This window comes from Bos mutus, chromosome 19, assembly GCF_027580195.1.
Source record: "Bos mutus isolate GX-2022 chromosome 19, NWIPB_WYAK_1.1, whole genome shotgun sequence".
NCBI classification, from domain to species: Eukaryota; Metazoa; Chordata; class Mammalia; order Artiodactyla; family Bovidae; genus Bos; species Bos mutus.
The window spans coordinates 17,526,132-17,542,565 of NC_091635.1; the positions used below are offsets into that span (position 1 = coordinate 17,526,132).

A 16,434-nucleotide genomic window follows, 5' to 3' on the forward strand; every position below is an offset into this window, starting at 1 on the left:
CCAGCTGGCTAGCTGTTTAACTGTTCTCCCTCCACAGCATGGCGTTAACAGGAGCAGGGCAGTACCCTGAGGTGCTAGCTCCCAAACTTTGCTGGCATCACCTGGGTATCTTAAAATACCCTGTTTTCTGACCTCTGTGCCCACATATTCTGATTTGATAGCCATATGATGATGCCTGGGCATTGGGAGTGAATACATATCCCCAGGTGCTTCTGATGGATGGCAGAGTTTGTGAACATCTAGCTGTACTAAGGACCGAGGACCTGGAATAATCCATGTTGGGTCAAGCAGCATAAGAGATTTTTGAAAATGAGGTTCGTAGCACCTGGGATTCTGCATTTGATAATGCAGTTTTCAAAGTCTGGAAAAGACCTTGTATTTGGAAATGAAACTGTGTGCAGTAGGAGTTTCTCCCACAGATGGAAGTCTGGCTTATGAGTCCCATTAAAGCTGTTGGTCAGCTCCCTGAGTTTAGGCCTGTCTTAACTCAGTGTGTGAGAAACCAAAATGGCACTAGCAGATGAACAAAGAAATCCCAGAAACTCAGACTGTTTTATAGTAACTAATGACGAAAGAAATTTTCCCATGCATTAATCAGTGCTAGCTAAAAAAGAAAAAATAAAGTCAAAACCTATTTAAAATGTGGAAAAATTGCTTCCTAATATCTTAACAGAGAGAGACTGAGAACACACAGCATTGAGTCGTCAGGAAAACTGAAGATCTCCCCTGAGCAGCACTGGGATTTCACTGCAGAGGATTTGAAAGACCTTGGAGAGATTGGACGAGGAGCTTACGGTTCTGTCAACAAAATGGTCCACAAACCCAGTGGGCAAATAATGGCAGTTAAAGTAGGTGATGCCCGCGATTATTCTGGGTACTCTAATCCGTGAGGCGTGGTGTCTGGGCGTGGCAGTGCCACTGTTCTGTCCCTGCTGTCCTGGTTACACGTGGGGCTCACACAACTCTTCCTCCCAGTTCTTCTGCGCGCGGTGTTCTTAACTGCTAGCATGTTTTCTCTCCTCTGGAAACATGAATTGTGACCTGTGCATGTTCCTTGCACCCCTGGCATGATGCATTAACGTGTTTTGAACTCCAGGCCCTTCCGCTGCCAAGGTGAGTTCCGGTCGGGCGGCCACACCCCGGGGACCTGGGCGGTGCTGCGGGGCGCCAGGCGGGAGCCGGACGAGGAGGCTGCGCTCTGGGTTGGGCGGGGTGCGGGGCTAGGGCTAACAGCAGGCTCACTGACGGTTTCCCGGAAACCACGCACATGCTGTTGCCACTAACCTCAACCTTACTCGGTCCTGACCGGCTCGGCTGCTCTGTGTGTATGTCGTCTCCACTCCGTAGGCCCCGCGCCCAGGGCGTGCTGACACGCGTCCTCTGTGATGGTGCTGTTGCGTCTGTCAGTACTGTGACTGTCTTGAGTGGCCACACGTGCAGATCGGCCCGCACACCGTACCTGGCAGGCTGACGTTGGCACCTGGGAGGAGCCAATAGTTTCCACCTGACTCCCCATGTCCGTGTAGTTTGTTCATCTGTTCATTCAGATGTTTAACTGAATGTTCCCTCTCTGTAAGATATTTCAGGAAAATTGATGATGGCTGGGGGCAATTTAAAATGAAAAAGGGAAACATGAGATAAGGCCACACTCTCATCGGACTTAAAATTCTTATGGGAACAAATACTTTCCCAGTCTGTAAGAACTGAGAATGGATTTGCAGACAGACTAAGCGAATCATCTTCCTGTTAGCCCCCTGATTTGAGAGGTTATCAAAATGACTTGATGAGAGGAGTTGCCTGTTTCCTGCTTGACTTTTGGGAGTGGATTTGTGTCACATTAACCTAAAAACGCTTCCTGTATTGAAGTTTATTGTGAGTGAGGTGTTTCTCTTTTAGCCTCCATCACTGTTGAGCAGTTTTCTTTGCTGGTTTTGTAAAACTAATGAAAAATTGATGGTGGGATGAAATTGTAGGATTCTCCCTATGGAGCCTAACCTGTTTTTGGCCGTATTTCTTTTACAATGTGGTGAGAACTATAGACTTTTTCTTGGGAAGATGCTTACATATAAACATTTTGCATGTAACCACAGACCTGTCAACATGCACAGTCTGGAACCTCTGCTTTGGATTATCTGTTGAATTAAATGTTGTTTTCCTTGGAATGTAAAATAACTTCTCTTTATGCTGTGCACTGTAGTGTGAGTGGAAAGAAAGTCATTTTATTTAGATTGCTCTGCACAAGCATTGCATTGTTCTTATGTACTGTCCGTGCATGACACTCACTTTTACATGGCAGAGGTTGAAGGAAAAACTGTCCTGTAAACTGAAGTTCTAGACTTTTCTCCCAGATGCCAGGGAAGGTACTTTTAATAATTATGTCCTGCTTTTTTCAGTCTGTGCTTCACTCTGTTGATCAGCAGCATGATCTGTTTTGGTAATATGGATAGACGGTAGCCATGGTTAATGCGTTTTAAAGGTGCACAAAGAAGTTCCTTCATTTTGATGTTGAAGATTTTCATTTTAATTTGCTGACATTTGCAACTGTATAATGCTTACTCACGTCTTGGAAGAATTTAAGAGTGAAAATTGGAAACTGTCTGCCGTCTGTCATCTGACTGAGAAACGCTTCTCAGGCGGTCTCGGGACCTGCAGATGGACGCCTGTCACATCTGCACTCACCAGCTGACACTGTCTCTCTATCACCTTGAATTCTCGAGCAAGCATGATAATTTAGCATGGGGGCTGCTGGGAGGACAACTTAAAAAGAAGGAAAAAGTGAGACGTGGCCACACTCTCGTTGAACTGGATAATGTGCCATTCCAGTCAGGGTATTGATCGAGTATAACGATTGGAATCTGTGAATTCGAATAATGATGGCAGAGTAAGTGTTCGTGCATTCATGTAGTTAAAAAGTGACACCCGTTTGATGACTGATACATGGCCATACCTGCACATTTTAAATGTGTTGTTGTTGGTCTCTTTGAAAATACTTAGCTTTTCCTCACACCTGAGAGAGTCTATGCGCTCTTCATTTCGGCTCACAGACCAGATCGACAGTACAGATACACAGAGGCATTGTGTGATTAAGGATTTAGGTGTGACTGTTCACATGGACAGCTCTATTCCTGATCAAGCGCTGGGTTTAGCTCTGAGATATGGAGATTTAAAGGAACTGTGAGACAGCGGTTCACACTAGGGAAATGAGATGGCCACTTGAAGTAACTCCACACTGTCATCTGACGCACTTTGGGAATGTATTGCCACAGGGTCTTTTAGAGGTCAGGAAGGACGTCCTCTGACACTGGCCCTTTGGGCTTGGATCGGCATCCTCTGCAATAACATTTCATGCCCCAATGTATGGTGGAATAACCACTGGACGAACACATGAGACACGCAGTCACCATCCTCTGGGAGGGAAGTAGGTGTGTGCTTAGCTCTCTGGCAGGGCTGATTGTCCGGGGAAGGAGCCCAGGGTTCAGACCAAACAATTGAGGAAGCAGTCAGGGTTAGAGAAATTCAGATCTGGGAGAAACCCCTAGCGGAGTTAGTCCCAGATGATCAGAATCTGATCCAGGCAAATCCAGGGACACTGGAGGGAAGAATCAAGAAGAGCTGTCTGTGGCTGGAGTAAGGATGGACGACTAACTAGGATTGCCACCCAATGGCCGGAGGAGCGACCTCATGCAGGCCTGGACCACTGCTGCCCTGTTGGTAGGTCCAGATTGACTTCTTGAAGGAGCTTGCCCGGTTCTTGTTTGTAGGGAGAGTAGGAAAGAATGAAAATGGAAGGGAGGGGGAATAAAAGAGAGTGAAGATGGAAGGCAGTGGGGTTAACAGGGGCGTCAGGTTCTCATCTCAATGGAGAATGGACCTGATCTGACCGTTGGGTGGGGTAGGGAGGTGTAAGGATTGTCATTGTTAAGATGAGCTTTGAGTCTTCTAATTGAGAAGTTATCTGGGTTGATCAGGAAAACAGACCGGCTCTTTGAAATTTGCTGCATAGGCCACACCAAGTTAGTGATGTGACCGTACATACATTGAAGGGTTTCAGGTGTTTTCCATTTCTTGGTTATCTGCCTGACTTGTTCCTTCTACCCTCAGTGTTTTTCTCTACTCTTCCAACTTTCCTGTTGCATTGGTTTAATTGTTCCTGATCCTGAGCTGGTAACCTGATCTTGATTCCTGCATTCTTGCCTCTCCTTGGTATTTAGATCTTGACGCCAGTGTCCCTGACCTAGAATTGAGACCTAGGTTAACCCGATGGCTGCTGGGAAGGGCCAGAGCCTCCACGTGCGGTGTCAGCACCCACAGCCCTGCCCTCCCTGGCCCACGTGATCTCCTCACTTGCAGGCCTCCTGTGTGGACAGGGCTGCTGTGGGAGGAGGTGGGGGTCTGCAGAGCAGGGCTGAGTTTCATTTCCCTGCCACTGCGGGTAGTTTTGTTGATTCTCAAAGGCCCACAGTGCTAGTATTTGATTATCCAGATCACCTGTGGGATGCAGAAGCCATGGCTATCTTTTTTTGAATTGAGACTGAATTCCAGTGTCTTAAGGTCTCATATGGCTAGATCAGGGGGCTTATTAGGAAGACCAAATGGATAGCCCCATATGATTTCATGTTGCTAATGTTGCTTGAGTGTTGTGAGTGAAACATGTCGTGGAGCACTTCCGGGGAGGGTGGATCCCAAGGAAGTGGCAGGGCTGTGCCCCCCGCCCCCCAGTCCCTGGTGCTGTGGTGCTAGAACTCCTCGTGTGCATGGTTTCTTTTGTTGTTGCTCCCAGTGTTTTGCTGACTGTGGGTTCTTTCTGTTGACACAATTGTATGTAAACCCCAGCAAATACAGTAGACCACATTAGTGCTCTTCTGGTTGTCGTGATGGAGCGGAGTTGTGATGTGTTTGTGCTCTTCTGGTTGGTGTGTGTTGTGATGCCTATCCGTGTCAGAAGCCCCTGGGGTGACAGCTCTGAGGAACCTTTGGTGTCCAAGTGGGATGGTTTAGAAATGGTCGCTCTAGGTGAATCTAATCAGCCCTTCAGTGTTTCTGAGGACTCTGGATACCTAGTTTCTGAAAGCCTTTGTCTTCACTTGACTGACCCGACTGAATTGTGATGTAGGACTGTATCCCAGCTTGTATGTAATAGTTATTTGGAGAAGCGCCTGTCTTACCGCACCTCTCTCTTAAGTGAGAGAGGTTTGATAACACCTCTGCACATTTTCTGCCATTCTTTGTTGTCTCACAACCATGCCTCTGAAACTGTGTATCAGATTTCTCTCTTGTCTCACTGTATTGTCATGGCTCCCAAAGTGGTGATCTGTCATTTATGATCTTCAGGCCATTACGTACTTCAGTGCTGAGGTTAACAGTGTGCTCTTTACATGTGGGTGCTGTCATTAGTGAAGGGGAAGATGATACCACACTTGTCAAGACATATCAAGCTTGTCTTCAGAGCAGCTCGTCCCATGGTGAGGTAGCACGTGTTTTTGGAACTGATCTCACAAGTTGTCTGATGATGCACAGCAGAAATACGTAGAAGGAATTCAGTATCCTCAGTGAGAAGAAGGGCAGGTCCTGCTGTTAATTTGATCAAGATACATTTGAAAGTTCATTAAATAGATTATAAGGACTTGGATGGGCTTCCCAGGTGGCGCTAGTGGTAAAGAACCCACGTGGCTATGCGGGAGATGGAAGACGCCTGTTCATTTCCTAGGTGGGGAAGGACTTGGATGGTTTTGCAATTAAGAATTGGTATTCTTTCTTCCTGCCTTAGTAAAAGTGTGTGTTTTCATAATTTAAAACAAATGATTCAACACACACAATTTGTTATTCTTTGGCATTAAAGGCAGTTTTGCATTTGTGATCAGCATTACATTTACTTTTTTTGTTTTCCCTTTTTTAAAAATGGTTTGTTTTGGCTAATGTTGCCATCTTCTTTGACCTTATTAGTGACAGTATTGTGAGGTATCAGGGACATTTTTGTGTGTGATCTGTTTAATAGACTGTAGCAGCGAAGGCTGAGATTCTTGCTGCCTCTGTGGGGCAGAGAATCTTTGTTTTGAAATGAGGAAACTAAGAATGCCTAGGATTTCCTGCAGCTCAGAGGAAAAGGGCAGCCCACGGATGCTCTGCAGTGGTTTCTGGGGTTTCTGCCTTTGCATCTGAAGTGAATTCTAGACGTTGCTGCTGGGAAAGCAGCCTATTTCTTTGTAAGGAGCCAATGTTTGTAAGAATCCAGGGGGCCTTGGGGATCTGAATGTGATCCTTGCTCCCCTAGCCCCCACCTCACTAACTGAGGTTGATCTGAAGTCAGCCACTGAGTGGCAGGGGAGTCTCCTTTGTGTTTTATTCTTAGATACTAACCTTAGGAGGAGTGTTTGGCAGGGAAAGCGTCATGAACAAGGTTGCATGTCTGGCATAGCAGTGCTCGTGTTTGTGGAAAGTGGACACTTTGAAAATACGTTTATTACAATTACATTGATTAAGAAGTCCTTGTCCTCTTCATTGTTAGATTTTCAATGAAATGCTGTCAAACCATCACTCTGTCCCTCTTTAGTTTCTGTGGAGGAGTCTGCCCGAGATCCCGTGCCTCGTGCCGTGTGGGGCCTCAGTTCCCCGACCAGGCGCTGGACCTGCACACCCTGCAGTGGACGCGCAGAGTCGCGTCCGCTGGACCACCAGGGAAGTCGCGCCTTATCTAACTTTAAGGTTTTGATCAGTAAATGAAAATTTCTTGTAACTTGAGGCATTTATCAGCACATTGGATTTCTAAACATTCAAATTATAAGAGAATTTAGGTTGGCTTCACCTCTGCTTGCATTTCCAGCGTCCTCGTGAAGGGACAGCTTTATAAGGGGAGGGAAGTTTGTTCTCCCTGACATGCTCCACTTACTTATTTCAAATGGGAGAAATCTTTTCCATACACATTGCTTTGATGTTCATTTAGAAAAACTTTCCTGGTAGGGACTTTTATTACTAAGTATTCTGTCACATGACTCACTGATTATTTAAGTGTTCTCCAACGTGAATCACTTACTGAATTATGAACTAAAATCATTAATTGGAAGCTACTGCTGTTGTGGGAGATGTATGCTTATAGTTAATCCCCTCTTTGAGTCCTTTTGAATTAGTTTATTAATTGCTCACATATAACAAATGTTGCCGTGCGACCGTAAAGCTTCAGTATAACTGAGAGCTAGCTGCTCTTGGTCAGTCTCAAAGAATTGGGATATAATAGCAGTCGCTCCCTTTGCTCTGCCCATCACTTGGACGAGATGTTCAGAAAGCGTGCAGAGGTTCTGCTCCTGGACAAGTGTCCAGGAGCAGAATCTGTTTCATGTTTGAGCAGCAGGCTCTCCAGCAGCCACAGGTTCTCTTCTACGCTGGCAGTAGTGCTCAAGAATATTTTACAGATGAATAGGTTTTCCTCCCATGCTCACAATCTCAAATTATAGCTGTGCCAGGAGTTTTGTCTCCAGTTTGGTTAGTAATAATCTTGTGTATCAGTCAGATACTGGGGCTTCAGTTAGGCCTGCAGTTCAGTAGTAACATGTATCCTTTCTGCAACAGCAGCAGCGTTTTTAGAAATTGGTCCTCAAGAGCCAAATATTGATGATAACTACTAAGGTTTATTGTAAATTTAGAAAGCCATCTAACCAGTGTATGGAAAGAAAAAACAAACTAGCAAGGAGGGCATCTTTTAAAACAGTGTTTTGTAAGTGTGTGTATTAGTATGTTTACACTTGTAAATATAGAAAAGTAGAAAAAAATAGTGAAAGTGAAAAAAAAATCTTTAAATCTGTTAATAGTGACAATTCTTCAGTAGATCAAAATCTTTCCCAACCAGAGGGTCATTTGCTTTTTCTTTCCTATTTGTTTCTAACTATCGGAGAAGGCAATGGCACCCCACTCCAATACTCTTGCCTGGAAAATCCCATGGACGGAGGACCCTGGTGGGCCCCAGTCTGTGGGGTAGCTAAGAGTTGGACATGACTGAGCGATTTCACTTTCACTTTTCACTTTTATGCACTGGAGAAGGAAATGGCAACCCACTCCAGTGGTCTTGCCTGGAGAATCCCAGGGACGGTGGAGCCTGGTGGGCTGCCGTCTATGGGGTCGCACAGAGTCAGACACGACTGACGCGACTTAGCAGTAGCATTAGTTCTTTGTCCTTTAAATTTAGAAACATAGGATTGTTAAATGTTTTTTAAAAGAATTACTTTCCCAAATTAGTATTTCCACAGCTACACTTTTAAAGTAAAGTGTAAAGTGTTAGTTGCTCAGTTGTGTCCCTACTCTTTGCGACCCCATGGACTGTAGCCTGCCAGGCTCCTCCGTCTATGGCATTTTCCAGACAAGAATACTGGAGTGGTTGCTATTTCCTTCCCCAGGGGATCTTCCCAATCCAGGGATTGAACCCTGGTCTCCCGCATTGCAGGAGACCACCTGAGCTACCAGGAAAGTCACACTTTTAAAAGTTATATTTTTAAAACAGGAGTTAATATAATTTAAATGTTTATAAAAATTATCAGTGTTTTGAACAAATATAAATTACATTTCTGGACTAATTTGACTTTTCAAAAATATCTCTTTTGAGCAGACATTATGCCAGTGTTGATATAAAAGCAAGAATATTATTCTCCAAATTATGAAGATACACAAATGGAGGTGGGGGTGCGGAGTTGCTTAATTTTAAAAGTGTCAGTGTTACTTGTTTTTATGTTTCATTCTTTCTCTTTCTTTCTTATTTATCTGGGCAGGACATTCAGTGTAAGAGTTTAAAATCAGTATATACAAGATGAATTTTAATTTGTAAATTTTATTTGGTATGAGGTACTGTAGCTAGCAAGCAGGCTATAGATTTTAAGTTATAAAATAAAATTTGTTTGTATTTGGAATATATAGAGTTCTTCATTTAGTGTGGAAAAATGAAAATGAGAGACCGACTTCTTTTCCTTATATACCTGCTTATTGTCTTGTCATGTGAAATACATCTTGTATACTCTGTGCCTCTGGCTTCTCTTCTGTAAAATGCACTCAAGAATTGTAATTGACTGCCTTCATCCCTTTCGAGAGCGAGGACACGTGCCTTGAAGTCTTTGGAAGACTAACTGCCACCTTTTGTATTTTTGTATACTAACTTGCCTTGTAAGTATGTGCTGTGTATTGTTCACAGTGGCGTGGTGTGACATTGTAAACTTTTTTATGAGAACAGCAGCTGTTTGCATGCCTCCACGTGAACCTCTAACTTTGTTACTGTTTCACACTTTCTGAACCTGTTTCTTTGCTGTCAGTAGTGGGAACTGCCCTCTGAACATCTCCGTGTTCAGCACGGGTCCTGGGTGGGCAACGGGAGGCGGGGTCCTGGTCTTCTGTGGCTGTCTGCTGGTGTTGTGCAGAGACGGTACCGAGGGGGCGTGGGGATGGAGAGGGACTCGTCACCTGAGGGGCAGACAGACAGCCTTCTGCTTCCTCACTGCCAGGTTTGCTTCCACACGTTATGTGCCCTGCAGTCTGAGTCATGGGTTGGAGGGTCAGGTAGAACTTTGTTTCTAACATACAGAAAGTGTGGTCAAGGGGGAATGCCAGTATAGGGTTTGGGAGACTCTGGTTGTAGCCTGGTGGCTGGTTCTCCCTTTGACCTGTTCTGGGCTGTTTTCCACGTGTAAAGGAGGAGGCGGCTGGGCGTAAGGACACGGGGAGCGAAGGGGGCCGTTCTTGCACTGAAAGCCTCGCTTCCATACCGTTCTGAAATGGTGACTAACAGTATGTAGAGTCCTCAGAACTCCTGAGGATTGTTCCGTGTGAACTGGTTCAAGGCTGGCTCCTCAGGACGTCCTTTGTTTTTACATGTGGGGCTGGTTTTCACTGCCCCACAACTTGGTTGCATTCCTGCCACCGTGATCAGAGAGCACTTGTGGTTAAAAGCCTGGGTCCCTCAAAGCATCCCTAAGGGCCGTACTGTGCAGGTTTTTTTTTCTAAGTGCTATTGTGTTTTTCAGTGATAAATTGTTCTTATAAGGAAGATTATAATTTTTGTGTGTGGTTATTTAGTATTTGTGAAGTTTGCTTGGAAATTTTCAATCTTGCAGAAGTGGCTTTTCTCTAGTTTGTCGTTTTGTGTTTTTGTGATGTCTTTTGTCCGTCTTTTTCAGAGAATCCGGTCGACAGTGGATGAAAAAGAGCAGAAGCAGCTCCTCATGGATTTGGATGTAGTGATGCGGAGCAGTGACTGCCCATACATTGTTCAGTTCTATGGCGCGCTCTTCCGAGAGGTAGGAACAGGCCATGTGGGTCTTAGCTGACCAGTGGACAGCTACTTAGAATAAGTAAGAGAATGGCAGCATTTGATTCTCATCTTCAGTTAAATGCCTTACATTAGTAATATGTTGATTTCTCAACATTTTAGTATATCACTGTGGTAATTTACTCTTAATTTCTGCTGCTCGTGTTCCTTGGGTTGGGGGTGAATTTCATACTTCAGCTAGTTAGTTATTTTTTGACTGTCATTTGTGAATGCCATATTTCCTTCTTCATTTATAAATATTTTCTGTTTTTTAAGAACCTGGCACATCAACTGGCTTCTAAATATGTTACTGTTTTTAGATCTATCTCTTTTGTCCTTGAGCTCCCTCAGTACCCCCCAATCCCCTTTTTAAACCTTTATTCATTTCCATCATCACATGTATCTGCCTTTAGCACAAGCATTTATTTGTGTCCACCCACAATCCTGAGTAAAATCCGTCAGACAGGGAAATTAACAGCTATGGTAGAAATCCTTTCATTTTATTCCATTTTCTAGATTTTTATATAGAAACTAGAGCTTCAATTTCTTGGTTTCAGGATCATGTTTCTCTTTTGGCCTCTGCCTATTCTGTGTCCTGATGTAGGTTATCACTTCTGCCTCCAGCTCTCAGCATACTTACTGGCTTCTGGTCACCTTGCTACCTAAAGCAGGAAGTGAGTCAGGAAGTAGAGCTGGAGCTATCAGTGAATACATGTGGTGTCCTGGACAGTTGTCACACGCTTGTGATGTTCATTTAGAAGAATGGGACTTGAGCTGAACTCTTAAGCATTTTAAATACTCATTCTCATTTTGAAAATGTTAGGACGAGCCGGTACCGGCGGGTTTGTTATGAACTGGTGAGAAAAAAATGTGTCCCACCCCTTCTCCTTTTTGGGTCTGGGTCACACAGAATATAGTCTTGGTTTTGTTATTGTTATTGACTTAAAAAGTACTATGTTGTAAGACTGAACTGAATGTTACACTAAATAGAAGTATGTACTAATGGAAATATGAACTCTTACAATTAGAGAAGACCTTAGAGGTTCGACAGTTAATTCTTCGCTAGTCCTGAAGTTTTTATGCATTTTTCTGTACTCTTGATAGATGATGATAGTAACTGGTAGCATTCTCCTTCATGATACTGCCATCCCTTTGTTGAATCACTAAGTTAATCACTAAATAGTTCTTTCCAGACTTCCTTAGCTGCTTCTCCTACCCTTGTACTTTTGACCTGAGTGTTCATTTTTATGACCTGGTCTGTTGAATTTGTTCACTTTCTTCCCCATTTCACATAGTGTTACATCAGTCACATCGGCACACATAGTCCAGTATACAGACGCAGAGCTGCACCCTGCACTGAAGTGTTATACACTGGCATTCTGTTTGCAAGATGATGAATCTGGAACTTTGTTCATGTTGCACAGGTTATATAAGCGGCAGTGACATTGGCTGAATTTAGCCACCTCCTCCCTTTCTGACCCTACCTCTGTCATATCTTTTCCCTTTCCTTCCCCCCATCTCCCCACTGCCCCCAACACACACACACACACACACACGTTTTCAGTGTAACTATGGAAGTAAAATTGACAGTTGGCTGCACTGTGGGATTATCACCATAGTCAGGATAGTGAATGCACCCGTCTCTCCTCAGCTTCCTTGTGGCCCATAAGTAATGCACACTCCTCTCTACTCCACTGTCCTCAGGCAACTGCAGGTCTGCTTTCTGCCATGTGAATTGATTTGCATTTTCTGCATTTTTGTGTAAATGGAACCATACAGCGTGTACCACTCTTTAGTTTGTTGTCTTTCACTCAGCATAATTGTTAATATTTTGCAGTTCAGTTTCTTTCAGAGAGTTCTATTCAGGTTATCTGTTTCTTCTTGAGTGATACTTGGTTGTTCGATTATATTTTCAGAAATCTGTGCCTTTTATCTAACCTGTCAAGTTAGTCGGTATAAAGTTATTCATAACAGCTCTATGCTATCATTGTTATACCTGGGGAATCTTTAGTGGTGTTACCTCCCTCTCTCTCTCACTCCTGATATGGTTTGTATCTAATTTATTTTTTCCTGATTAACCTGGCTAGACGTTTTGCCTCATTTATTAGATGTATTCCCAGCTGTTTTTTCCTTTCCAAATGAGCGGTGTCTTTTTAACCATTTCATTTTCTAGGTGCTTCCAGTTGGTATATAAAAATTATGTTATTGGTTTTGTCTGGATATTGTCTCTGAAACCCTTATCTTGATCTTAGTAGCTAAATTTCGCTAACCTCCACCTTCCTGTTCAGTAAATCCACATTCAGTAATTTTTATTTTTGTGTTTCAATTGTGTGGTCATCCTGTGTTTTGCTTGAACATGGAAGTAATGTTGCTGTCAGTGCCTTTTGAGGCAGCTCTGACTATTCCTCTTTTTTTTTTTTTTTTTTTGTAAACGCAGCTCATTGCTGCTGTCCCCAGTTATGGCTCAAAGGAACTGCCAGGAGAAAAAACATTTCCATTAGTTATGTGCCCTAGAAACTACGAGGATTTCTCCCTCATTCCATGATCGCTCTTTGTCTTTTGGTTGCTTTTATGTTTTCCATCCTTTCCCCCTTTCCCCTCATTATCTTAACTCTTATTTTTAGCCCCTGCTGGGCACTTTACTTTGTGCTTTACATAAGTTAACTCATTTGATCTTCATTAGAGTCCACTGAGGATGGGGCTATCCCATTTCATAGATGTGGAGTTGATGGGGCCCAAGCTGATGCAAGTAGAAAGTGGGAGAGCCTGAATGAGTACATCAGGCCTTCACACTCTTAACAGTGATTTTCCCACTTTACTGTTACTGCAGTTAAGCTCCCTCCTCACTGTTTTTCTAAGTAGGTGGGTTAAATGTATTTTTTCTCTAATTAAGAAATTCTTGTAAATCTGTTGAAATGGTGTCTTTAGATAAAAATAAATTCGTGTGTGTGTGTTAGGTTAATAGTGTTAGTCTCTTGTGAAGGCTGAAGAGCACTGAAAGGAGAAAGAGATCTCAAGAGGAAGGTTTGGAATAACTGGAAGTGCAGGTTCCCTGTGTCAGATACGCTTTACAAGGTGTGGAGCTGCGTGACTGTGGTAGCAGACGGTTCTGTTTTAAGAGTGAGATTGTTCATCGCAGCAGTCATGACCGCGTGTGCACTCTCTGCATGTAAATGAGGTGTCCTGCACTGTAGGTGTTGTTAGGAGAGCGGAGTTAAGTCAACTGGATTCTGTTTACGGCTGTGTCACTGTTTAGCAGTGTCGTTCCGAACAAGCCGCTTTACTTCAGCAGGCGTTGATCTCTCAAATAATCCGGGCCAAGTGTTGGGGTGGGAGGTCTGTACGAGAAAATCTCTGAAGATACATCTGGATCCAAAAATTAGTAACCACACGCAGAATTTTGTAAAGGTAGTTTTTGCCATCATCCCAGTATCTCTTTGCATTCTCCAGGTGCGTTGTAGTCCTTGTTTACATGTGCACACAGCTGGCAGCGCTGTAAACATGGTGTTTGCTCACAGTCGTGTTTGCTCATGTACGCCTAGTGAGCTGTATGGCTTTCAAAATAATTGTATTTAATCCTTTTAATAATGTACCACTTTTTCTTGTGAGATCGTTCAGAGGTTTCTAGTTTGTTTTTGTTTCTTTTTTCCTTTTATAATTTATGAACTATTTAAGTTAGGTCTCTAGTCAGGGAGTGAGCCTATCAAAGAGTATAGGCACTTTAATTTCTCTTGTTTTATGGTCAAATTGCATTCAGGCTGGTTTAAAACACCCTATAGCGCTGCCAGTAGGTTTTGAATGGTTTGGTGTGGTTATAGCCAGCATTTGTTCATTTAAGGCGTATTTATTGAGCCCTTGTCCTGGTGGACTATGTGTTCCAATAGGAAAGATGAGTGAGAAACATAAGCAGAGAAGAATGGTATTTTATATTAGAAGATGGGGAGCACTCTACGAGTAGAGCAGGTAACGGGATGTGAGGAGGATGACTTGCCTGGGAATCAGGCATCTTCAGCCTTGGCCACTGAGAAGGTAGTGTTTGAGCGAGGACTTTAGGCATTGGGTTCGCTTTATGTATATTTTTTTCTTTCTTTTTTATGAATTTGAGAAGCTGACATAATATCTCAAGATTACTGTAATCTGTTTACTTTCTTAGTGAGAACAGTTTCCCACATATTTTCTATTTTTATATTTAATTTTGGCAAAGTTTGAAAATTTCATGAAAATCCAAAGGTTTTCTATGTAAGACTGTGCCTGTCCTTAAAATTAAGAGTGGAGAAAATTGGGCAACTAAATTTGTGTTTGAACATGAGAATATTCAGTCCAGGGCTTTAATAAGGAACAAAAATTACCACTCATTTAAAGTTAAAAAAAAATTCTTCTCCCTTTGTATTTCTGTTTTAAGTGAAGGAAAGGTGTGCTTAATGTTAAGCTGTGTAAGAGTGACTTGTGTCTGTTATTTTGTAGGGTGACTGTTGGATCTGCATGGAACTCATGTCTACCTCGTTTGATAAGTTTTACAAATATGTATATAGTGTATTAGATGATGTTATTCCAGAAGAAATTTTAGGCAAAATCACTTTAGCAGTAAGTACCTGGTTTTCAAATTGTTCGGGCTATATATACTTGCATAAAGATGCTGCTGGAGTTATGAATGTCCTTCACAGAATGTTATTGACCTTCCTGGAAAATCATTTGTAAAAGGAAAAGAGACAAAGTCTCTTCTGTGGGGTCATTAACAAAATAAGTCATGAGAACAATTTTCAAAGTACCGATCTACAGATACTTTTCATTGTTGAAAAGTACATATTGAAGTCGTACATTTCAATAGTAAATACTGCAGTGTTCTTGTCATTAAAATCGTAGTGAGCCATAATAGATTGTGCTGTAAATAAGGCTAGAAAAAAGCAATTTTCTGTTCCTCTTTCCCTTGTTACTTTAACTATTTTTAAATAGGTTATATTATTACAGTTCTCCTTAAATTAATTAGAATTGCAGCAGTTTCCCTGAAGTTCTTTAAGTGAAACTCTTAGCCCAAGTCTATTTTCTTTTGCTTTAAGATTTGGGCTGTTCTGTCTAAACTAAAATTGTTGACCAGCAATTTCAGTTACCAACATTACTACTAATTTGATAAAATAACTTTTACCATAGTTCAAAAAAAAGAAAAGAAGTACTGTTTTGCTTATGTATTTATAGTTTTGAAAGTGAATTCACGACCATTTTCTTTCTTGTTCTTGTAGCTAACAAAGGTCATTCACAATTTTTCCATAAAAAGTAAAACATTTTTAATAGGGTATAATTAATAAGATTTCTTAGAAACCCCTGAGAATCTGAATTAATGGTGACCTGGGTTAGTGGATGTGTAAACTAAACTTTATAGGAGACTGTAAGATAGGTTTTCTGGTTTCATGTAATCTCCTCTTTCTTCCCTGCCTCCTCCACATCCAGTATGGTCTGCTGTTAATTGTCAGTTTATATGTTTAATCACTAAAGGTTAATGTTGCAGTATATAGATAGCCTCTGAACTGTTTTTTAGTTGTAAGAAATGTGTGTGTATAATTGGGCTTTAAAAAGTCAGATTAAACCTAGTCATTATAATATTAAGATTCATAGATCCCATGTTAATATTTTAATTTATTTATCTGAATTAATGGTTAATTTAAATGTTTTATGAGCTAAATGTTAAGATATATACCCTTTCATATAATTTTATAAAAAGAAGCTGTCTAGTATAAACAACCTTATACTAGAAACTTGTTCATTATTCAGACAGGTATATGAAGTTTTATGTTGTTCAATTTAGTCATCTCTCCAATATACCAAACCAAGCTTTATTTTGGAGCTTGGTGCTATTCATAATTACTATAATAGAATAACAGTAGAATAATAATAGCTTATGGTTATTGAGTGTTTATTTGTGTCAGGCCAAGATCTCATGACATTTTATGTTCATAGCAACTCTCAGTGGTAAATAGTGTAACCCCCTTTTTGCAGATGACAGATCTAAAGCGTGAAGAGTTTAAGTACTTAATTTGCTGTGAAATTCATACATTTGTAAGTGTAAATGATTTAAGTCCAGGCAGCCAGACCCTAGAATGCAGCTGTTAAGCGCTCTATAACAGGATGATCTAGAAACTGGAAAACATAAAATGATTTTA

General features: G+C 42.0%; 1 protein-coding gene across 2 annotated transcripts in view; it reads left to right on the top strand.

Moving 5' to 3' along the window:
* MAP2K4 (mitogen-activated protein kinase kinase 4) overlaps nt 1-16,434 on the top strand; it is a 75,938-nt gene that overhangs the window by 47,212 nt on the left and 12,292 nt on the right. For both annotated transcript variants that reach the window (XM_070389518.1, XM_070389519.1), the window contains 3 exons: nt 674-848; nt 10,149-10,268; nt 14,744-14,863. In XM_070389518.1, coding sequence (XP_070245619.1) covers nt 674-848; nt 10,149-10,268; nt 14,744-14,863 — 415 coding nt within the window. The remainder of the gene's footprint in view (nt 1-673; nt 849-10,148; nt 10,269-14,743; nt 14,864-16,434) is intronic.